Raw genomic sequence first — 24,000 nt, forward strand, 5'->3', positions numbered from 1 at the left:
GCAAACACTCACATGTGGTGATAAGTGTCTGAGCCTGGGCTCCGGGCACCCACACGACAGACGTGGCGGCGGTGTTGGTGCGCTGGGCCTCGCCGGGAACCTGGTGGGTAAGAAGACAAAACAAATGTGTGTGTGTGTGTGTGTGTGTGTGTGTGTGTGTGTGTGTGTGTGTGTGTGTGTGTGTGTGTGTGTGTGTGTGTGTGTGTGTGTTGCATATAATACTTCCACCATCTTTAAGCAAGCCACGTGTACCTCTGTGCTACAGGTAAACAGATCCTGCCTTCGTTAGCGGCGCACCTGTCCCGTCTTACCTGCAGGGTGTAGGAAAGCGTGCCGGCCATGGTGAAGAGCTTGACTTGTCCGGACCTGAGCGCTGCCCCCACCTGCGCCCCATCAGGAGAGAACCGGCACCCCAACACGTCACTTCCGCAATCCCTGACAAAACCACAACGGCAACTTGCACTATATCCTGTGTTGCTATTGATATTGTTGTTGTTGTTGTTGTTGTTGTTGTTGTTGTTGTTGTTGTTGTTTTGTTGCTATGCCAACATCATCAATTACAAAGTTATGGTCAGAAGTTCAGAAATGAGTCAAAAGTCAATTTTACTACCAACGTGTTTTGTGTTTCCTCTTAGTCTTGTGCGTTCTTTCACATCCTTGCCACCACTAACATTCCACCACGTTCTTTTTTGTCTTAACATCCTTCAATTCATGCCACGATAGCTCCCTGATACAATCCTCATCATTTATTAATCGTTCTTATACTTAATCACTCCTTGACCTCACCAGACTCGACAGCGCGCCATGACTTCTCTTTACCACTCCAGGCAGCAGCTCCTGCACCTGTTATCCCTTTCCAATCAGTAACCCCGTCACCTCCACTCAACGATACCCTCCCCTCTGCACCTTTATCACCCATATCAACTGCCTATACTTCACTATTATTTGCCAGCCGTCAAACCTGGCAAGACCTACACACACACACACACACACACACACACACACACACACACACACACACACACACACACACACACACACACAGTTAACTCACAGTGTGGCGCGTATCCTCAGCTTGCCTTCTAGAGAGAGGCTTGAAGAGGGAGGGTGGTGAAGCTTGGCGAGTAGGGAGGCCAGAGAAGCACCCGAGGCTGTGCTGGAGGCGGCGGACACTCGCCTCCTGTGTGGCAAAGACGAATTATCGAGAGTGAAGATAGCACTGACGGAGGGAATAAAGAAGATGCTGGAGGAGGTAAAGAGGGATATACTAACGGAGTAGCAGACTGATGGAGGGAAAGAAAGACAGTAACGAAAGAAAAGGAGATAACTGAAAGGAAGAAAAAGCAAAACCGACAGAGGGGAAGAGAGAGTGACGGAGAAGAAAAAAAAAGCACGGGCGAATAAGGGAAGAAGACATTACAGAAAGAAAAGAAAGCACTGGTAGAGATAATGCTAGGCACTGATGAAGAAGGCAGAGGGGATGAAAATACTGAAATAGAAGAAGAAGGCTCTGACGAAGGGGAAGAAAGAGGTAATAAAGGAAATAAAGGAGATACTGTCGAAGAAAAAAGAAATACTGACGGAGATAATGGAGACACTAAAGACGAGGAAGTAAGCAGTGACGGAGGAGAAACTAACGAAGAGGAGGAAGGAAGGACTAGCGAAAAGGAAATAGATGACTGTGAGTAATGGCAGTGAGGCAAGTAAACGTAACAAAGAGAGGGGGTAATAAGACACCAGGTGGACACATGAACATACCGGGAAGGGGCGTGGCTGGACGAGGGTCAAGGGAGGGGTCAGAGGAAGGCAGGTGAAGGGGTCATTCGCCTCTCTTACTCCTCCTCCTCTTCCCCGTTCCTCCCTCACGCCTTCTCTTCAGCCTGAGCAGCACTTTTTCCTTCTTGTGACATTTAAACAAAGACGTGGTTACATTAGCCATGCCTCGCAGTATATTGGGCGAGATAATGGTGTGCTAATACATCCACTTCCTCGCCTTCTATCGAGATAAGCTACGCGTTAAGACTCGAGTTTATTATTGTTATCTTATCGGTCCAATCTAACAGCACTCAGTTTATCTAATAGGAAAACATGATGAAAGCGGAAATTCTCTTTGTGTACATTCCAGGAACAGGTTTTGGCACCTGTTAAGAACCGGATTCTTGTGCGGGGAGATGAAGAATTTATGTAAGTGGAAACAATTATTTGATTAGGCAAGCATGCATCTATACTTTCATATGCTGGTCCGCGCACAGTAGTGAGACAAATATGCAGTGGTCGTCGAGTTGGTTTTTACATTTGCTTCTACGGAATATCATGCTGCGTGAGGAGCAGTGTATCTCAGTCTTATCTAAAGAGTCTCCTAATTTGTCAAGGCGCACCCAACCTTATCTAACCTTACTTAACCTTATGCCGGACCTTTACATTTACTCAACATTACTCTGAGTTTCTCTTAATCTGTAAACATATTCCTGAGTGAACATCAACCTATTCAAGCTTACTTTACTCACTCTACCTCAAACTTCATTCAGCCTTAATTAACCTTACCCAACTTTTAACTTTATCTTATTTAACCTTAGTCGTTACTTAACTCACTAAATCTTAACTTTACTCAGCTGAATCCTGCTCAACTTAACTTCAAGCTACCTTACTATTCTGTATGACCTCGACTTGATTTGATTCACGTTTATTCAACAGTATTCAACGACTTTATGTCATCCTTACTTGGCCTTCATTTCCTAACTCAACAATCCCATAACTTAACCCTATTATTTCAACCTAACTCAACCTCAATCTTACAAAACAGAGATAAAGATTTTTTTCTCCTTTCTTCTTACTAAATCTTATCTCACCATATCCTATACAGCCTTACTCAATCTTAACATCACTACACTTAAACTTACTCAATCCTGAACTGAACGTAACTTACATAAACCTCACCCAAGCTGACCTCAACTCAAACTTACTCAGTCTCGCCAATGAGTAAAAAACACACACACACACACACACACACACACACACACACCTAATCTACATTGTTACAACACCTAATCAAGCCAACCTTACCGTACCTCCAGGACACAAACTACCCTCCTCTTTCCCCCCACACCCCCAAAAAAAACCTTCAGAGGTAAAAATAATGAGCTGTGGATTTCCCCATAATCAGTGCAATCTCCCGGACAGGTGAATGAAGGGCCAAGGTGAGGCGTGTGTCTCCTGGAGTATAATTAACTGAGGGTCAGGTTGGGATAATGAACGGGAAATGGGGAGTTGTTTTCACCTTCCTGTCTTTTTCTGATTTAAGTCGTGGCGTGTTGCTGTGAAGGTCCGGCTGAGAAAACAATAACAACAACGAAGACGACGAAAATAACAACAGCACCAACAACAGCATCAACGACAACAACAGCAACAAACATGAAACGCGTGTAGTTAGTTAATATCCGGGTTTATCGCGATTTATGGTGAAAAAATACAATACAATAAGGTTATGATATGGATTAAAGGTAATAAATCATGCTAAATGTGTCAGGATAGGGAAAAAAAAACATAAAGGAGGGATTATAATAAGATCCATGGGCGCCCGATGTCTCTCTCTCTCTCTCTCTCTCTCTCTCTCTCTCTCTCTCTCTCTCTCTCTCTCTCTCTCTCTCTCTCTCTCTCTCTCTAGTAGTAGTAGTAGTAGTAGTAGTAGTAGTAGTAGTAGTAGTAGTAGTAGTAGTAGTAGTAGTAGTAGTAGTAGTAGTAGTAGTAGTAGTAGTAGTAGTAGTAGTAGTAGTAGTAATGCATAGTTACTCTATTGACACACACACATAAACAGACACGCACACACACACACACACACACACACACACACACACACACACACACACACACACACACACACACACACACACACACACACACACACACACACACACACACAGAGAGAGAGAGAGAGAGAGAGAGAGAGAGAGAGAGAGAGAGAGAGAGAGAGAGAGAAATAGATAGATAGGTAAACAGTTAGTCTAGGAAATAAGGACAAACAAACGGTCTAATGAAATTCAATCAAAGCAAAAAAAATATATAAGCAAATAAATAAAGAATTAAGAGACATTAAAGACAAATAAATAAATGATTAACCCTTTCAGTACTAGAAGACATCTTTATCATGAAATCTTAGTATGAATAGACGATTTTATTTACATTAGGAGGGATCTATGGAAGTCAAAAGATTAATGGTCAGAGTCCTCACTATTTTAATCCCACATAAGTCTCTGGAGCTGTATAAAATCACCATAGAGTAAGCAGAATAAATATAAGAACGCGTCTTGGTACTGTATGCGTTAAACAAAGACTTCAGTAGAGCAAACAGGCGAAGCATCACACCTACAAACTTCAAAGAAACACAAGACATACTCTAAATTCCTCTACACCGCAACAGCACAACCTAACAGAATAAACAAGCCCTCTGACACTTGACTTACCCAGGGGCGTGTTGGGTCCTAGTGGTGGGCGGCGTGCCAGGATCGGAGGGCGTGGTGGGCGGGAGCACCAATCCCGCACCTCCCTCTCCCGCCTCCTTACCACCCCCTCCTCCTCCTCCTGCGCCGTCAGAAGCTGCCATGCGCTCTGGTGGTGTTAAGAGGTGCATGAGAGAGAGAGAGAGAGAGAGAGAGAGAGAGAGAGAGAGAGAGAGAGAGAGAGAGAGAGAGAGAGAGAGAGATTGAAGGAGAAAAAAAGTAAAGAAAGTTAGATGGAACGAGAGAAGAGACAGATGTAAATAGAAGAGAATAGACGAAATTAAAGGATGAAAGGAAATTTTGCAATAAAGAAGAAGGAAAAAGAAAAATGGAGATAAGAAATTTAGAAAGGGATAGAAGAAGCAAACAAGGTAACAATACACACACAAAAAAATGATAAGCCAATTTGTTTATCTGTTTTCCTATTATGCATTCGTCTTCTTTATCATGGCTGTTTTCCTCTCCTTATCTCTAAAGCGTACACTAGTAAGCGGCTTGTCAGGTGGGTTAGTGGTCAGGGTTCGATCCCCTTCCCTCACCCTTCACCTCTGCTCGCTTAATGGAAGTGAAAAAATTTATATAAGCTTTATCCGATTACTTATTCAGAAAGTCAGTCAGGTATCTCAGGCATGTGTGTTTTGGTTAGGTGCAGGTGTGTGTGTGTGTGTGTGTGTGTGTGTGTGTGTGTGTGTGTGTGTGTGTGTGTGTGTGTGTGTGTGTGAGGATGGTGTGTGGATTGGTGTGTTGGTGGGTGTATGCGATGGGATGTATAAATGGTGATAGTCATCCCCATCCCCATAGACACACACACACACACACACACACACACACGAGACACCATGAGAAATTAAACATACAAGTCATTACACACACACACACACACACACACACACACACACACACACACACACAAGGGACCTTCACCTGAGGAATGCGAGTTGCCTGCTGGACCTTTCACTGGCAGGGACGAGAGCCCCTTCCCCCCTGCCCCGAGAGAGAGAGAGAGAGAGAGAGAGAGAGAGAGAGAGAGAGAGAGAGAGAGAGAGAGAGAGAGAATTTCCATTTTTCATTCGTGTTCGTTTTCTTTCTTTTGTGACTTCCATAAAAAGATATTCTGGTTAAAAGCGAAGTTCCCAGAGAGAGAGAGAGAGAGAGAGAGAGAGAGAGAGAGAGAGAGAGAGAGAGTTTAGTCACGCTCTTCTTCCTTCGACACCACACTCTTATCACACGTCCCCTGAATCTACACTCGTGACCTTAGCGGCGACCTCTCTGTGTGTTACCTTAACGCCGCCGCCGCCTCAGGTATCACACACACACACACACACACACACACACACACACACACACACACACACATACACACAGGTCCGAAAAGTTAAGGGACAGCAACAATGATAATAATAGTAATATTGCTAGTGATTATATTGATGATAATGAAAATGACGATAAAGAAGAAAAAGTAGTAGTAGTAGAAGTAGTAGTAGTAGTAGTAGTAGTAGTAGTAGGAGGAGGAGGAGGAGGAGGAGGAGGAGGAGGAGGAGGAGGAGGAGGAGGAGGAGGAGGAGGAGGAGGAGGAGGAGGAGGAGGAGGAGGAGGAGGAGTAACTGCTCTTCGTTGTTTTTTCGGGTGTTGCATTTGAGCAGTAACACTTTGATAATAATCACAGCCATTATTATTTCCATTACTATTACACTAATAATAATAATAATAATAATAATAATAATAATAATAATAATAATAATAATAATAATAATAATAATAATAATAATAATAATAATAATAATAATAACAATAATAACAATAATAACAACAACAACAACAAAAAACAACAACAAAACCAACACAACTAATACCCGTTTCTTTCACCACAATACAGTACAAAAAATAAAAACAAGAGCAGTAATAACAATAACAATAATAACACTGCACCTAATCATGCGTTCAAACATACCTCGAAATAAGATAAATAAATAAACCAAAAAAAAAAAAAAAAACTATTACCATTTCTCTCAACACCTGACCAGTCAACCCTCATCACACCATCGGAATCCCACCACATACTTTCCACGCATAGACACTCACTTCACTAGGAGCACTTGAAACGAAAGTAAGCGCCTGCCTTTATTTACGAACAAGCATCGCACATTTACATCACCTATTGGCGAATCCTTAACATAGGCACGTCTCTATTGGCCACGGAGGCTGAGAGATAATAGGAGGGAGAGGAGAGGGAGGAGAAAGGAGAGAGAGAAACTAGAGGTAAGCGCAGCAGGACAAAGGGAGTAATGATACAAGGCGTAGAGAAATCAGTAGGCGTGTAATTCCTGCTGGTCGTGGTGGAGTTACAAAAGCCGGTGTCATATAAGTCCAATTACTCTGAGGGCGCCGAGTATAATGCAGGCCGGCCGTATTTGGAGGCAGGCAGGCGGGCAGGCAGGTACGAGTATTATTTTGGTCCGCCCCGCAGCACATAACGGTATAATAGGCTCGAGAGAAAGAGAGAGAGAGAGAGAGAGAGAGAGAGAGAGAGAGAGAGAGAGAGAGAGAGAGAGAGAGAGAGAGAGGGTGTTATTATTAATTTTTCGTTCGTTTTCTTTCCTTCGTGACTTCCATAAAAATACATTTCCCCTATTGCTAAAATAACCAGAGAGAGCGAGAGAGAGAGAGAGAGAGAGAGAGAGAGAGAGAGAGAGAGAGAGAGAGAGATGGGGGAAATAAATAAATCTTTTCATCGTCAGATCGGATGGTTTCGAAAGCAGGTTGTGCACTATATGGCTTTGTTCTGCGTGAGTCATGTGATTGCGAAACATCACGCCAATAACGTATCATATTGTGAAGAAATCGCGACGTAATAATTTGCCGCAACAGGAAGATATCACACCTTCACAAGCATTAGTTACCCTTTGGTTCGTGGCACTACAAGTCTTGCATTCCTTTATGTGAGTTACTGCTAAAGCGATGCGGTATTAACATGTCAGTGGGATGAGATACAAGTATTTATGTACCACTGATATCTTTGTTGGTGAGAGCGTGTGATGCGATAACCCTCCTTCATTTATTTTGCAAGGAGGAAGAGGAGGAGGAGGAGGCAGCGACAGGGCACTGAGGTGAGGTGCACTATGGCGTGTCCGAGGGCCAGCCAGCCACGCGTGTCCCTCTCTCGCTGGAATTGAAAGTGAAAGTGTATTTGGCGCAGGATGAAATCGCTCTGGAATTTGAGATACGAGTAGTCCTCACTTTTTTTTTCCGTCTTTCTCTCTCACACTGCAATTAAAGAGGGAAAAAAGAAGGGATCATGTTTCCTCTGCGCATTCTTACTTTCGTCTCCGCGCTACTGAAGCCGATGGTTCGAACGCAGTGAGCACAAGGAAAGTGAACGAGGGATAAATAATGTGGAGAAAGAAAAAAATGGTAGAGAGGAAAACAGAGATAATAAGCAGGTTGCGAATGATGGTCGGAGAGAAAGAGAAGGAAAGAGAGAGTGAGAGAAGGCGCAGGCGGGCGTGAGGGTGTGGGCAGAGTGGCAGGCAGACCAGGCAGCAGGCCACCCTCGCCAGCAGTCCGGCGCGGGGCACCTCACAGTTCGGAACCTCGCCCCCTTGCACACAACCACCACCACCACCACCACCGAACTGAAATACCCCTAACAAACCAGCAAATTTACACCAAAGTACACAATATTTAGCACACAAACTTTATATCCTCACACTCGCCTAGTCTGAAGGTCTTCTCATAATGCCCGGACGAGACTCAATGGAACTACTGTTGCATTTCACGCACGAGACATGACGCTCAAAGTGACAAGGTTGTGTTGACTCCTGTAATTACCCCACGTGACTGATACAACATTTACCGCCACGACACACACACACACACACACACACACACACGCCGGGAGCACTTCGCCAAAATACACTCCTTAAGCTTGTCCCCTCGCCCAAGACACAACACAGCAACAGCGATGCCATGCAAGACACAATGGTGGACCCTGACCTGAGCGCAGCCTTCGCGTGATCCGCGCCCAGGAGTCGCGAGTCGCTGAGCACATCTTGACCCACACGTGACCTGCGAATAGATGACCAGGCAGCCCGGCAGCTGGTGATGCTCCGCGCGCCGCTACCATGACGCGCGCCACCTCACGCCCCGCCCTACAGGTGAGTCAGCGAGTGTTAAGCCCGCACCCACAGCACCCGCAGACCAACCCACGCCCACACTATACATGTGACAATGCCGCCCGGCCCGCCTCTCCTTGCCCGGCTTGACGCATCCATGACCTGCACGACGCTCATCACACTTATTTTAAACTACGATGCACACAATAGATAAGTTGTTTGTTTTTTATAATTCTTATGATGCAGACCAAAGTTACGAAGGAGTGCCAGCGAGAACTAGCAATCAGAGAGAGAGAGAGAGAGAGAGAGAGAGAGAGAGAGAGAGAGAGAGAGAGAGAGAAGAATACATACTAACGTTGTAACTAACATAGGTTTTCAGAAATAGTTCGGTCTGGATACAATAGTAAGAGAAAGGAACAAAACAGACCTGTACAAAGAAAAGTAATGCAATCAAATTCAAAACTTTAATATAAGACCGATACAACAAAACGAAATGGCAAACAAACTCGATAACCAGCAGATAAAATTACAAAAAAAGAAGAGAAAAGAAAGCAAAGAAAAAAAAACGAATAATTAAGTCCATTGCCACCAGCAGAGGTCAGCATAGTAGCGAACAGAAGCCTAACGCAGGCCAAGCACCACGACCTCCGCCCCCCAAACCAAAACAAGAAAAGACACAGTAGCAATAACCTTGACATTCCGTTTACCTACAGGAGTAAGTCACGTATGCGCAATTTTAATCCACACGACATAAACCCCCTCTCTCTCTCTCTCTCTCTCTCTCTCTCTCTCTCTCTCTCTCTTGCTCTATACGCCGTTCCCTGAAGCGACACTGCAACCACAATGACGAAGCAGTGTTTTTGGTCGCGTGGATTAAATGCTCCAGGTAAACATCAACCCTCATCTGTTCGATTCCAGTTGTGTGTGTGTGTGTGTGTGTGTGTGTGTGTGTGTGTGTGTGTGTGTGTGTGTGTGTGTGTGTGTGTGTGTGTGACATGATACTTAGATATTTTACACACACACACACACACACACACACACACACACACACACACACACACACACACACACACACACACACACACACACTGTAGCCCTGTAACTCAACGACACACGGCACATTATACTCGCACAGGTAAACAACGTCACTTCCATAATAATAACTATACAAATATTATCAAAAGACCACCAACACGTAATCGAATACACAGCACAGCAGTTTTTCGTCTGCCACATGAGTGAATGAAACTGAATATAACTCTTCTGTCCTCCTTGCTACTATCCTCAGCCCCGTGGCCAAGTGAGACGTGCCTCTCAAGGATTCTCCAATAAAATATGTAAATGTGGGAATGCTTTCTTTTCACGTGCTCCAAGTGAGTGTTGATGCGTAAAAAGTTGCGGAATTCTGATGCTGTGACGAGAGTTGACTGGCTGGGATTGAGAGAGGCAATATTGTGTTGGCTGGTGATGTTATTCTAAGCACAAAGCCAACACCTAACTAAGCACAGCATTCTTAACTGTTTTGTTCTTTCATTGTCAATATTTAAAGACCACAGACATTATCAGTCAGGTTCCCGTGGTAACATTTCCTTTGATAGTTATAACATAGCAACATTTAGCTATTGAGGTCGTAAGACGCCGACTACGTTTATAAGAAAGCATTATACCTACCGAGAAAATGCTGAGAACCAGAATCAAATAAATATCGTGAGCCGAGCATAGAGCTGTCCTTTCACCGCAGCGGATATTATAAACTCAACCCTAACCAAGTAAATGTGAGGCGGGCATTCTATATACCTTTTAATTAAATGCAACAAACACACATACATTTTAGAAACCTATTTAAAACATTATCTTCGTCCTTTTTCCATTCAACTCCAATGAACCGTATACTACAGTAGCCATAAAAGCGTTTACCAAAAATACTCATTTCGCCTTAATTTATCCCTGCTGCGTTTGGTAGTTCTCATTATGTTCTCGACAGTTTGGAGAGACTAAAGTTTTATACTAACAAACCGTACACTAACTAACCCAAGTGTTTGCCAAAGATACTCTTCTTTGGGTACCAGCTCACATCTCGCTAGTACTTTAGATAACCTTTACGCCTCCTTAGATACAGTTATTGGGCTGTATTACACTTAGGATATCGACAAGATGAACATTTGTAGAGGAAAATGTGCTAAATCAAGTGCTGTTCTTCCTTATCTCTCCCTCGTGTCGGGAAGTCAGCAAGTCCACGCGGCGTCACTCAGGTGGGAAGGCGTCCAAACAGGTTCTTAATTATGTGATGAGCAGGTGAGATCAAGTGAGAAAGTGTTGCGTCATCTCCCGCAGGTGTGATGAGGCGGTACTGGGACTGACTGGCAAGGGATTATGAGATATGAGATCATTATTATTACCATTCTCTCTCTCTCTCTCTCTCTCTCTCTCTCTCTCTCTCTCTCTCTGTCAGACTGGTATGTGACTGAGATATCTCTTATCTCTCAGACTGACACAAAAGGCTAGGAAATACTTGAAGTTATTCTCTCTCTCTCTCTCTCTCTCTCTCTCTCTCTCTCTCTCTCTCTCTCTCTCTCTCTCTCTCTCTCTCTCTCTCTCTCTCTCTCCATTTCTACTCAACAACACGCCAATGATAAATGTTGATATCGGTATTTTTCGTGTGAGAATGAGCTGCCATGTCGCTACTGACGAGAGAAAGCTTGTTTTTTTTCCCCTCTCTCTCTCTCTCTCTCTCTCTCTCTCTCTCTCTCTCTCTCTCTCTCTCTCTCTCTCTCTCATTTCTTTTTATTACGTGAGTTAACATCAAGGTAACAAAGCTTGGAACTCGTTTGCATAATCGTTTATTTTTGAGAGAGAGAGAGAGAGAGAGAGAGAGAGAGAGAGAGAGAGAGAGAGAGAGAGAGAGAGAGAGAGAGAGAGAGAGAGAGAGAGAGAGAGAGAGAGAGAGTAAGAGATAATGTCACACCTTACTCGGTCCAAACAACTTTCTGAACTGGATTCATGTCGCCTCTCAGGACATCAAGTTGTTGTGAGGCACGTTGTCGTGTTCCTCTCCCTCGCCTCTGACAAGGACACCGACCCATGACAGCCTCAGAATGCGATCAGTCCATGTTTACTTCCCGTCATTTAAATCTATGCTATGTTAAAAGCGCTATACATCAAAGTCACTAGAATCTTTTACCAAGAAATCATGGAATAGATTTATGCAAAATCAGGAGCCAATAAGCTTATACCGAGATTGTGAGATTATATTGGTCAGACTTTCTACCGGATTTGAGACGCGAGAGGCGAAACTCGTGCTGGCGTTATTGTCGCTGTCGGGGGAAAGTGTACGGCAGATGAGGACGTCAACGAGAGGAAGGGAGGGACAGACCCCGCCGCACGGTAGGTAACCTGCTGCTAGGGTACCATGTGAGTTCTGGGCTTGGCGGGGGAGCGGGGCAGGAGGCAACCTGACTAACTTTCCCCGGCGCAGAGGGGAAAAAAAAAAAAAAAGCTAACGTCGTGACATGTGACTGCTGCACCCATTCTCTTCCGCCTCCTCCTCTTCCTTTTCCACTACTCCTGCTTGCTTGACTAACCTCAACACCGCAGCTCATTTTTTTTTTTTTTTTTTTTTCGCAGACGGCGTGCTTCCTGCTGCTGCTGACGGCATGGGGAGACGCCCGCCTCCCTCTCCATCGTCACACTCGTGCCACAAGTCACCGTGCGGGGACGGCTGCTTATGACAAGTGTTCCCACCCTTTTCATGCCTGGATGTGTGAATCCCCGTCCCGATCTCGAGTGTCATCAACATCCTCCACGGGCAAGCAGATTACCGTGGCCCAGGACACCTTGCCACTTCAAGATCCTCAACTTGCTCCTCATTCCCTCGCTCTTACGACCCCCACACCACCCACCACCTCTTCGGTCCCTCAGCACAGACAAGATTTCCCTCCAGATACGGCACCCTCTCGACCAGTGCCTCAGAACACTTCAGCTATCCCAGAACTCACTCCATCCCCCACCACATCCCTAGAACCAAGGCGCGGCAGCATCTTATTCTCAAAGCCCCCCACCCCCAACCTGCCACCTTTGCCCCAACTATCTCCTCTGCCATCCAAGGCGCGGCCCAAGGCGGTGCAGCAAGAACCTCACTACGATCATTGTTCTCATCCGTTCCATGCATGGCTCTGCAGCGCCGCTGCACGACCACGTTCTCGACTCAAACCTGAACGTCTTCCCACTCCAAGGTCCACCCCACGCCCTACGCAGCACCCAACTCATCGACCCAGCCCGCCTCCCACTTCACGCCCCGCTCTACAAACAACACAGCGCCCAACTCCACTTCCAATTCGACGTCCCACTAAACAATCCTCTGCTAGTCCCTCCCCAGATGCCTCCAACACAAGAAAAGATTTGCTGCTCCTGCCCCAGACTTCTACAACACCTCGACCGTACGACGTATGTTCACACCCATTTCACTCTTGGCGCTGCGAAAGACCACGGCTGCGCCCTAAACCATCCACTCTGGGTAAGTCAATCAAGCCAGCCCCTGACCCACCAAAGTCAAGGCCTCCCTCAAAAATACAAACGCTGCCAACTCCTACCCCACTTCTTCCTAAACCGAGTTGGGACGGAGCTGATCCCTGTACCCATGCCTTCCATTCCTGGCTGTGTAACCGGTCAGCCTCTAGCTCCCGCTCCCGTCCCCGACTCATCTCCCGTACCCGTCCCCACTCCCGACCTCGGCCAAGGCTCCGCCCCACGCAGAAGCCAGTTGCTGACCCCGTGCTTGACCCGGCGGCCTCTTTCCCCGTCGAAGCACCAGCGTTATCCTCCAACAATTTCCGGGCCACTCCGACGCCATCCCCAGCTTCCCCCCAACTCACTACTACACAGCGGCGCGGCAAGTCAAATGATCCGGAACCTCAAGCGGAGCCCGAGCCCAGCCGGCAGGACGTGTGTCGCCATCCCTTCCACAGCTTCCTGTGCTCATCGCCCCGCCCCACCAGCAGCCCCGCCCCTACCTCGGTCCCTGCAAAGATACCCGTAGCTGCGCCAGCTTTCCTTACTCCACGAACTAAGGTGAAACCACCCAGGGAGCAAGGAAGCCTTCCCGCATCCCTACCACAACGGGGCCACCTTTGTAACCACCCCTTTCACGCGTGGTTGTGTGGTCATCACCAACATAAGAAGCACCACAGGAGTAGCACCACATTACCACCAGGACGCAACAAGGTGATGAACACAGTAACAGATTCTATAGCTTCATCCCCTAATAAGACTCTCTTGACCACCGCCTCACCCCGTCCCGTCCCAACCGTGCCGCCCCAATCTTCCCTCAGTAAGGACCACCAGACCCCAGCTTCCCTCCAAACCGCCCCTTCCACCCTGCACCTTGTTGTGTACGCACGTCCCCTCACTTGGTTTAATGCTAGCGTGTCCTCGCCTCTTCACACCTCCGATCATCGACCCGTCCAGCACGCCGGTCGATCTCTCCCGCCCCTCCGTACCACCACCACCTGCAGGAGCCTTATAAACTGTAACGGAACAAAGTTGTCACCTGCCTTACTGAGGTTTCCTGTACCTTGAGGGACAATAATAAACACAGCAACCAAGTACAAGAAATTCACCGATCTTGCCAGGAGTAAATCATCATAATACTCATTACAATACTGCGCAGCCTCGACTCGGCGGCCAAGCTCCACGCCATGCTGCTAGCTCGTGCCATGCCGCCTACATACTCGCCTTGGATTTATAGTTAACGCTGTAGCCACTGATACCATAGTGCTTCCCTGGACTCCCCCTTTACACCCTGAAGCTGGTATCAGCACGCAGCACCCCGACAACAGAAAACTCACCTAAGCTGGTCTTAGTGACGTTCTTCGGGTTTGTTTACATGATGAAGTTAACTTCGAAATGATAGAGATTCGGTTTGTGTTCAACCCACTTGCTTTTGTTGTACAGAGAATGTATTAAACTAATAAACATAGAATTATAAGAAAGATTTAATAGTTTATATTTTGACTGTTGTATTTTCTTTTTTTCTTTTTTTTTTATCTATACAGAACCGAATCTGTAACATGAGTCAAACCCTCCTCTGTGTACAGGCTGGCTTGTATACTGAGGTTTACTACTAACTATTGTTTTCGTAGGTATAGATGTTATAGAGGTGCTTACCAGGGAATAATTTTCACACAATATATTCAGCTTAGTTCCGTGAGGGTGGTGTTCTCAGCATAATGCCAATGCGTAAGATTACAAGGCTTATTCACGGTAGTGGCTTAGCTGACGTCAGTTCCATTGGTGAAGTGTACCATAAAATATGTACTATTTTTGTATTATGGATGTCCTGTTAGTGTACTACAAGTGATATAACAGAAAACATATATCTGATATTCTATATAGAGCAGATACAAAGGCCTGGGTATAGCGAGGAAGCAATTATCACAGGAAAGATAAATGCTCGTTGCATAGTCTATAACCTATACATTCATTCCTGAAACTGCATTGCAACTACGTATTATCTGTTATCCCAGTTATGTTGTTCATTATAAACCTGATTAAGCTGCGTGCTTGTATATCTTTGGTCTAGTACCCTTATTTTCTTGCGTTGTATGGCTGCCATATAGATCAAGATGAACAATATCAAAGATGTGGCTTCCTGCTAGCAGTCCTGAAACAAAGGAAGGTGTGGCAGCGTGGCTAACCAGCTGTTACAATGTGTGTGTGTGTGTGTGTGTGTGTGTGTGTGTGTGTGTGTGTGTGTGTAATTCACCTCGGTCGTCTGCTGGTCACCCAGCCAGTCTTCCCCATTACGGAGCGAGCTCAGAGCTCATAGACCGATCTTCGGGTAGGACTGAGACCACATCAACACACAACATACCGGGAAAGCGAGGCCACAACCCCTCGAGTAACATCCCGTACCTATTTACTGCTAGGTGAACAGGGGCCACACATTAAGAGGCTTGCCCATTTGCCTCGCCGCTTACCGGGACTCGAACCTGGCCCTCTCGATTGTGAGTCGAGCGTGCTAATCACTACACTACGCGGTGTGTCTGTGTGTGTGTGTGTGTGTGTGTGTGTGTGTGTGTTAATTTCTTGGAAACAACGATGATAATAGCAAATCAACAAGAAGAGCAGCACCATTACTAACAACAACAAGAGCAATAGCAATAGTAGCTGCAGCAATATCGTTAAAACAATTACTGTTACACTTGCAATGTTATTGCTGCTGATATGATTTTGCTGCTGCTGCTTCAACTACTACTACTACTGCTACTACTACTACTACTACTACTACTACTACTACTACTACTACTACTACTACTAGTGGTTATGAAAATAATAATAACCGCTATCACCACCACTAGCATCATACCAGGCGAGCAGCAGTAACGGATGGCGAGCGCGCTGCAGGCGCTGGGAATGCCAGTGAGTGCGGAGGCGGCAAGCCTCGGGTGTAGCTGGTGGTCATGAAGGGAAAGTTGAAGGAGCGCTGCTTAGTGCCTGATTAACCTGCCAGCATTTTGTACAAACTCGTGGCGCGATCCCTACCTCGGGTGAAGGGTCATGTGAGGGTCAGCTCCGCGCAGGTCACGTCCCACACCTTCCCCGCTGCACCCCCAACCCAGCAGAGTTGCAGCCTCACGCCATCCAAGCCTGCCTCACATCCAGCTGACAGCCACGCATACTTCAGCACCTGTCACTTGCATCCAATCTCTTCATCCACCATCCCTTCAAACCTGATGTACGTACAAGTAGTAAGGTGAAGTCTAGCTATGGAGGACCTTGCCAAGGGCAAGCTCTGACGTCACCACAACGCTCGGGTGAAAGGTTGACCCACGTGAAGACTGAAAAAAGTCACTGCTTTCTCTTTCTTCTCTCTCTCTCTCTCTCTCTCTCTCTCTCTCTCTCTCTCTCTCTCTCTCTCTCTCTCTCTCTCTCTCTCTCTCTCCAAGAGGATCGTGCATTAAGAGGAAGGAGAGAAAGGAATTACATCAGCGCAGGTAATTTGAGATAGAGAGCGTTTTAAAATATTATTGATTTAAATTATATACATTCTCAGAATCTTTAAACCTTTCAGCACGAGCCACTTTCCTATCGGTCTTTCCTTAGAATTTATGCAACACCTGAAATGTTCATCTTATCATACGTGTACAACAGAGAGAGAGAGAGAGAGAGAGAGAGAGAGAGAGAGAGAGAGAGAGAGAGAGAGAGAGAGAGAGAGTCCTGAGGCATCCCTGGTATGTAACAACTTTCTTGTGGAGTGGGGCTACTTTCTGTCTTGGGTACGATTAACGTAAAAGCTGAGGCGGGCAGGTGGGTGGGGGCAAGGGGGGATTCGAAGTAAGTGGAGGTGCAATATTTCGTAGCAGTCGCTGTTGATCAGTGTAGCGACTACAATTATACTCCTCTGTGGTATCGTGATAATGTATATATCTCTATAATGCGTTGATGAAGTACTTTATATCTCAGAGAGAGAGAGAGAGAGAGAGAGAGAGAGAGAGAGAGAGAGAGAGAATCAATGCTAAATATGATTTATGTATTTGCATTGTGGTGGGTTCTTATGCATGAATAGACATGCATGTACTTTGCTATTAGTCGTTATATCAAGATGATTCATAAGTTAAATAAATAAGCAAATTAATATACAAATCATTGAAATCAAAATTCATGCGAGCTACTTTAAACTCTAATATTCCATCTTCTCTTCTCTTCCTCCTTCTACAACTACATCAACAACTACTACTATATATACATACAAGGATAATAGAAAAAGAAAAGCTAAAAAAAAAAAAGATTACTTAGAAGCATAGACCGACTGTATAAGCACATAATGTTGAACGAGATAAATGAATATAAACAATTCACCTCTCACCATCTTATGCTGTTGTTTCCTAATATGGAAAATGAATTCCTGCCATACTCTCGTGGCCTCGCTGAACAGGACTGTCTTCTTACACTCACCCATATTCCACGTTGCTAGTGCAGGAGTCACTCTTTTATCCTGTTTCCTGGTTAATTATGTGATTACTTTACTGTTTTTTTTTTAAGACTTCTTCCTTACGACTTGAACTGGTTAAAAAGTGTCATATTATCTTAGAATCTCTCTCTCTCTCTCTCTCTCTCTCTCTCTCTCTCTCTCTCTCTAATGCGTGAGGGCATACACACACACACACACACACACACGTCAGCTTCACTTATGTCAGGGGTTCCCAACCGGTGGGTCGCGATCCCCTGAGGGGTCGCGAAGCCTTGGCAGGGGATCGCGTAACCTTGCCAGTAGCTTGGAATAATATTAATTTTACCTCAATTACATTTTTCATGTTTATAGTTTTCTTTTTTTTGTTTCGGTGCAAAACAAAACGTGTGCTACATTAGTTCAATGTCATTAGGTGATATTATGTGTGTATGTATGCGTGCCTGTGAGTGAATGTGCCTGTGTGAATGTGTATGTGTTTGTAACTGTTTACAAACAGTATAGCGAGTATCTGACTGGACGCGCATGTACGTATGCTTGTGTGTCTGTTTAGTTGTGATTAAATATGTGTGTGTGTGTGTGTGTGTGTGGTCTCTGTCTACACCTACGTTAATATTATTGTAAGGAATATATGGTTTTTTTTTTGTGGATTCAGATTGGACTAATGTGATTTAATTTGCTAATAAATAATTACAGGACTTTTAAGTGCTTTTTAAATGTTTCTTTTCCTCGCCTTCACATAAAATAAAAGGAAGATTAAGCTGCTGATAGTAAGACCTAAGTAGGGAGTCACATGGGTTTCAAACTTTTAGGTAAGAGGTCGTGAGTACCAAAAGGTTGGGAACTACTGATTATGTGACTTCATGCTGTCTCCTTCCATTCAACTTCCCTGATATGTATAAATAAAATAGAGGGAGTTAATAACACCTTTTAATCAAACGGGAAATCATATTATCTTATGAAATGATTGACGATTGTTTATTTTTTTTTATGAAACACTAAGCCTGGATAGAGATAAAAGTTTTATTTGGTGAACTTTTGAAGCAGTAATCAACTAGCCATTCGGAGCTTCGGAAATGCTCTCGTGAGTGAGTCGCTCCCATATTGGGATAGCTACACTGTGGGCGATTTCTAAAAGATCTCTTGCCTCTTGTGCTTCAGTGTGGATACTCATCTTGACTTTTTGTGCCTTCATGGGGAGCGGCGTTCTCTCTACATGCCGTGGAGGTTTCACAAAGTTGTTCCTTGTTTGTGACTGCTTCAGGTGAGTGCTTGCCCTCTCAGTGAGGGAAATTTATGGGTTCAAATGTTGTAAAACTGTAATAGTAACTTATAAATTAGGCTAGGTAAGATTAGGGTTTGGTTAGTAACCGGGAGATTGGGGTCAGGGAGAGGGGGCGGAAGCGCAGGCCCCGGGCTAGGTTGTAATGTAGGGTTTAGTTCCTTTTTTGGTTTTCGCTAATGTAACGAATACAGCCACAAATGTAGCGAATCATGGTAAATATTTTGAAAAAAAAAATTTGTGGGGGCTTGTTTTTGCTAAATGGCATTTTTCCCCTTAGATTTTTTATTTGCTAAAAATGGTTAGGAAGTTACAAAATATTGGGTTAGGTTAGTTTATATTATGGGTTGGTCCAAAGGGGCCAAGTTCCTTACTTAGAAGATCAATAAATATTAAATTAGGGTAATTTATCATATAGGTTGTTCAGTAAATTAAGGATGAATGGCTGGAGTTGAAGGTTGAGTATTGGTTGAAAATGCAAAGCTGAATTGTATATAATTTGTATATAGTATCTCTCTCTCTCTCTCTCTCTCTCTCTCTCTCTATGAATGAATATATATATATATATATATATATATATATATATATATATATATATATATATATATATATATATATATACATATACATACAGTGGTACATTGACTTGCAAGTTTAATTCATTCCATGACAGTTTTTATCTTAGTCAATTCATAACTCAAATTAGTTTTCCTATTAAAATTGATAGAAATACCCTTAATTAATCTGTTCCAATCTTCAAAGAAATGCACCAACTTTTTTTTATTTGTTTTTGATAAGAAAAAGTTATTTTTAGATAACAAATATTGTATAAAAATGAGTTTGCGGGAGTCTGCTGCAGCAAATCAGTGTTAGGCTGAAGGTTGGACCTTCTGAGGGCGACAGGGTGGCTTGGCCCTCTGTCGAGAAGAGCAGAGTGGGGAAGAGGGAGCAGGCGAGCCAGACTGGGAAAGATAGTAGTCAGGATGGGCAGAGATGGCAGGTTGTGAGGGGAAGGAAAGCGGAGGCAGTTAGGGAGGATAGGACTAAACCTGTTGAGTGTGAAAATAGGTTCGGTTTGTTGGAGGGGGAGGGGAAGAGTGAGAGTGGAGTGAATGAGGTGGTTGTGGTGAGTGAAAGGAGAGAGAAGGGGGTAGAGGAGAGGAGGAGGAGGGTTGTGCCTAGCACACCTCAGGTGTGTGTGGTGGGTGACTCTCAGGTTAGGTATTTAGATAGCACTTTCTGTGGGAAAGACAGGGATAGGAGGACGAACGTGTGTATGCCTGGTGCAGGTGTGAAGGCAGTGAGTGAGGAGGTGCAGAAGAGGGTTGGGGGGATGGAGAGGGAGGGTGTAGTAGTTTTGCACGTAGGTGGGAACGATGTCAGAGCAGGTGGGTCGGAGGAGTTAGTGGCAAGATTTCGGGAAATGTTAGGCAAGATAAGGGAGAGTGGTAGGAGGTGTGTAGTGTCAGGAATCTTGCCTCGTGTGTATGTTAGCAGGAATGGTTGTCTAGAGCCATTGGTGTGAATGATCGGGTAAAAGGGATGTGTAAGGATGTGGGTGTCAGCTTTGTGGATGTATGGGATAGGTTCTATGGGCGAAGGGATTTGTATGCTAGGGATGGTGTGCATCTGAGTAGGAAGGGTGTGGATGTGCTGAGTGGATGTCTGGAGGGGAGTTGGGATGGAGTGTAGGGGTGAGGTAGCAAATGCATTCCAGAAGAAAGATGTTAGACATAAATTAGATAGGATAAACAGAGATAGTGAAAAGATTAGGAAAGATTTCCAGGTGCAAATAGGAGAAAATAAGATCAGGATTCCAAATAAGGAGACAACATCTAGGAAGGTAGCAGGACTTAAATGTTTTTATGTAAATGCCAGGAGTCTTAGGAACAAGAAGGACGAGTTATCTAGTTATATAGTTGAGGAGGACTTAGATGTTGTATGTGTCACAGAGGCATGGGTAAATGAGGACAAGTTTAGGGAAAATAGGAAAGAATATGAAGTAGATGGATATATTATGTATTTACACCAGAGAATTGGTAGGTAGGATAGTTATTTATGTAAAAAAAATCCTTCATTTCCAGTCAGGTTAATGGTATTAAGGTAGATAACATAGTAGAGTCCTTATGGCTGGATGTTGGAGTAAACAAAAGTAAGGTTATTAGAGTAGGAGCTTTTTATAGACCACCTAACCAGTCAGCAGATGTAGACAACCTTATGGTAGATGAGATAAATAGTGGGTGTACTAGTCAGACAATTATCTTAGGGGATTTTAATCTTAAGTCAGTAAACTGGGAGAGGATGGTAGGAGATGCTAGTGAAAATAAGTTTATGGAAAGTTTTCAGGATAACTATTTAGTGCAGATGGTAGATAAACCTACTAGGGGGAGGAAGGTTTTAGACATAGTACTAACAAATATTGAGCATTGTTTAAAGGAAGTTGAGGTAGGAGAGACTTTAGCAAACAGTGACCATCATATAATTAGATTTATCATTAATTCCAGTAGGGATAATATAGTGAATAAGACTAGAGTCCCAAACTATCAGAAAGGCAATTATGGTAGGTTACGTCAGTTATTAGGAGAGGTAAACTGGGAAGATAGTTTTGGAAATAAAACTGCACAGGAGATGTGGGATATTTTTAAGGTTGTAGTAAAGGGTATAGTGATGCAGTGTATCCCTTACAAAGATATAAGGCAGAGAAACAGGAAGCCATTATGGTGGACTCATGAGATAGGTAGACAGGTCAGAGAGAAGAAGAGAGTTGCAGAAAAGTGGGAAAGATATAGATTTGATTAGGTACAGACAGGTCAGGGATGATTTGAGTAAGGTTATAAAAAAAAAGTAAAAGGCAGGCAGAGATAAAACTAGCTAGAGCTGGGAGTAAAGATCCCCAAAAATTATATAGTTATTACAAGGTCAGTGATAAAAGAAATAAGGATAGGATTGGACCACTCAGAAAAGATGGTGTAGTAGTGGATCAAAATGAAGACATAGTAGAATTATTGAATGAACAATTTTCTTCAGTATTTACTAGGAAAGAATAGGAAATCCTGTTACAAACAGTGCGACGAGTAGTTTAAGAGCTTTAGAAAATATTGATATAAAACCGGGAATTATTAGGAAATTTATTCTTGAACTAGACGATAGGAAAGCTAGTGGTCCTGATGAGCTACATGCCAGAGTACTTAGGGAGGGTGTAGACAGTATTTCTGAAGCACTTAAGTTAATCTTTGAAAGATCACTTAGGTTTGCTGAGATACCTCAGGACTGGAAGTTAGCTAATGTTACTCCAATATTTAAAAAGGTAGGAAGGATGATGCGAATAATTATAGACCGATCAGTTTAACTAGTATAGTATGTAAGATACTAGAGAAAATCATTAAGGGTAGTATTTGGGAGCATTTAAATGAGAATAGATTAATTAGAGATACCCAACATGGCTTTAGATCAGGGAGGTCCTGTCTTACAAATTTGCTCGATATCTTAGAATATATTACCAAGGAGTTAGATGATGGAAATAGCATAGATGTTATATATCTAGATTTTAGCAAGGCGTTTGATAAGGTACCGCATAGGAGGCTAGTGTACAAATTGAGACTACATGGGATAGGGGGTAGGTTAGTTGATTGGATTAGTGAATGGCTTTCTGATAGGAAACAGAGAGTAGTATTAAATGGGGCAATGTCTGAGTGGAAGGAAGTGGTTAGTGGGGTACCCCAAGGATCAGTGCTAGGACCTCTTCTTTTCTTGGTGTACATTAACGATTTAGATATAGGAATTAGTAGCAAAGTATCAAAGTTTGCAGATGATACTAAGATAGCATGTGCAGTACAGGGTGAAAAGGACAATTACAGAATACAACGAGACCTGGACAGGCTGATAGCATGGGCAGACAGGTGGCAGATGGAGTTTAATTCTAAAAGTGTCAGGTTATGCATTTAGGTAAAGACAACACAAACTTTAACTATGAGATGGAGGGATGTTGGCTAGAGGCAGTAGAGGAAGGAAAGGATTTAGGAGTAGTGATAGACAGGACTATGAAATTTTCAAAGCAATGTTTAGAAGCAAGAAATAGGGCAAATAGGATCCTGGGTTTTATAAATAGAAATGTTAGTTATAAAAGTAAGGAAGTGGTGCGTAGCTTATATAATTCCTATGTTAGGCCCCATTTAGAGTATTGCATACAGGCCTGGTCACCCCATTATAGGCAGGATATCAACATGTTAGAAGCAGTTCAGAGAAGAGCAACTAGGATGATACCAGCATTAAAGCGCCTGGAGTATAGAGATAGATTAAAGGAATTAAACATGTTTTCATTTGAGAGGAGATGTATAAGAGGGATATGATAGAGTTATTTAAAATGTTCTCAGATACAAACTACATAGATGTGAGATCTTTCTTTACCTTAGAGGAGGAAAGTAGGACTAGAAATCATGGCAGGAAGATTAGAAAGCAAGGCTGCAGGTTAGATATAAGAAAATATTTCTTTAGTCATAGGGTGGTAGACTTCTGGAATGCATTGCCAGAGAGGGTTGTAAATAGCACTAGTTTGACAATGTTTAAAAACAGATTAGATAAGCACTTAAATTTATTAGATTTATAATTATGTATAGCGCTGCATGATAGTTTTTATAAGAAATTTACTATAGTTAAACAAAACATGATTCCCATGTATGGGGATCGCAGATTGTAGAGGAATTTGCTGCAGGACTTAGCCCTGTTAATGGGCCAAATATTTAGAATTAGTATATAATGTATTGTGTACTTGTAAGTGTATCTTTAAGTATTGATGACGAGGTCGCTGTGCGACTGATACAGGATAACCTAGATGGGCCCTGGTGGCCCTTTGTTATCCTATTATTTATGTTATGTTATGTTATATGTTATGTTAAATGGGTTCTGCCTTCTCACAGATGATTTTTTCTATTCTTGTATATCCTGCAAGCTGCCTCTTCATCAAGCACACCAACAGCAGCATCTCCATATTTCTATGAACAGAGGCTCAAAACATAGACATTACTTTAACGCCCTTGGCTGGCATTATAACATTTATTAACTCTTGCTTCACTATGGTGCATATTACATAAGTACTTCAGTTGTGCTGTTTGGTCAAGTCCAATACACACACACATTGCTCATGTT

The 24,000-nt window shown here is 43.7% G+C and overlaps 2 protein-coding genes and 1 long non-coding RNA gene across 3 annotated transcripts in view; 2 read left to right on the forward strand and 1 right to left on the reverse strand.

Moving 5' to 3' along the window:
• The window catches only part of LOC123519079, an 11,540-nt gene extending 6,940 nt beyond the window's left edge, over positions 1–4,600 (reverse strand). The window contains exons 1-4 of the mRNA XM_045280266.1: positions 4,461–4,600; positions 1,055–1,180; positions 312–435; positions 13–100 (exon numbers count right to left, since the gene is read on the reverse strand). Of these exons, the coding sequence (XP_045136201.1) occupies positions 13–100; positions 312–435; positions 1,055–1,180; positions 4,461–4,600 (478 nt within the window). The remainder of the gene's footprint in view (positions 1–12; positions 101–311; positions 436–1,054; positions 1,181–4,460) is intronic.
• A 3,456-nt stretch (positions 4,601–8,056) lies between these two features.
• Positions 8,057–15,161, forward strand: LOC123519031 (mucin-2-like). The gene is made up of 2 exons (XM_045280164.1): positions 8,057–8,650; positions 12,233–15,161. Exons 1-2 carry the CDS (start codon positions 8,618–8,620, stop codon positions 14,180–14,182), a joined length of 1,983 nt encoding a protein of 660 aa, XP_045136099.1. The 5' UTR covers positions 8,057–8,617; the 3' UTR covers positions 14,183–15,161.
• Positions 15,162–18,642: 3,481 nt separating this feature from the next.
• LOC123519067 overlaps positions 18,643–24,000 on the forward strand; it is a 45,656-nt gene continuing 40,298 nt past the window's right edge. The window contains exon 1 of the long non-coding RNA XR_006678969.1: positions 18,643–18,837. This is a non-coding gene — a long non-coding RNA (uncharacterized LOC123519067). The remainder of the gene's footprint in view (positions 18,838–24,000) is intronic.

This window comes from Portunus trituberculatus, chromosome 44, assembly GCF_017591435.1.
Source record: "Portunus trituberculatus isolate SZX2019 chromosome 44, ASM1759143v1, whole genome shotgun sequence".
NCBI classification, from domain to species: Eukaryota; Metazoa; Arthropoda; class Malacostraca; order Decapoda; family Portunidae; genus Portunus; species Portunus trituberculatus.

Coding starts and splice junctions, on each gene's coding strand:
- LOC123519031 (XM_045280164.1), top strand. CDS start 8,618: ATGACGCGCGCCACCTCACGCCCCGCCCTACAG. Junction 8,651..12,232: donor CCTCACGCCCCGCCCTACAG/GTGAGTCAGCGA, acceptor TTTTTTTCGCAG/ACGGCGTGCTTCCTGCTGCT.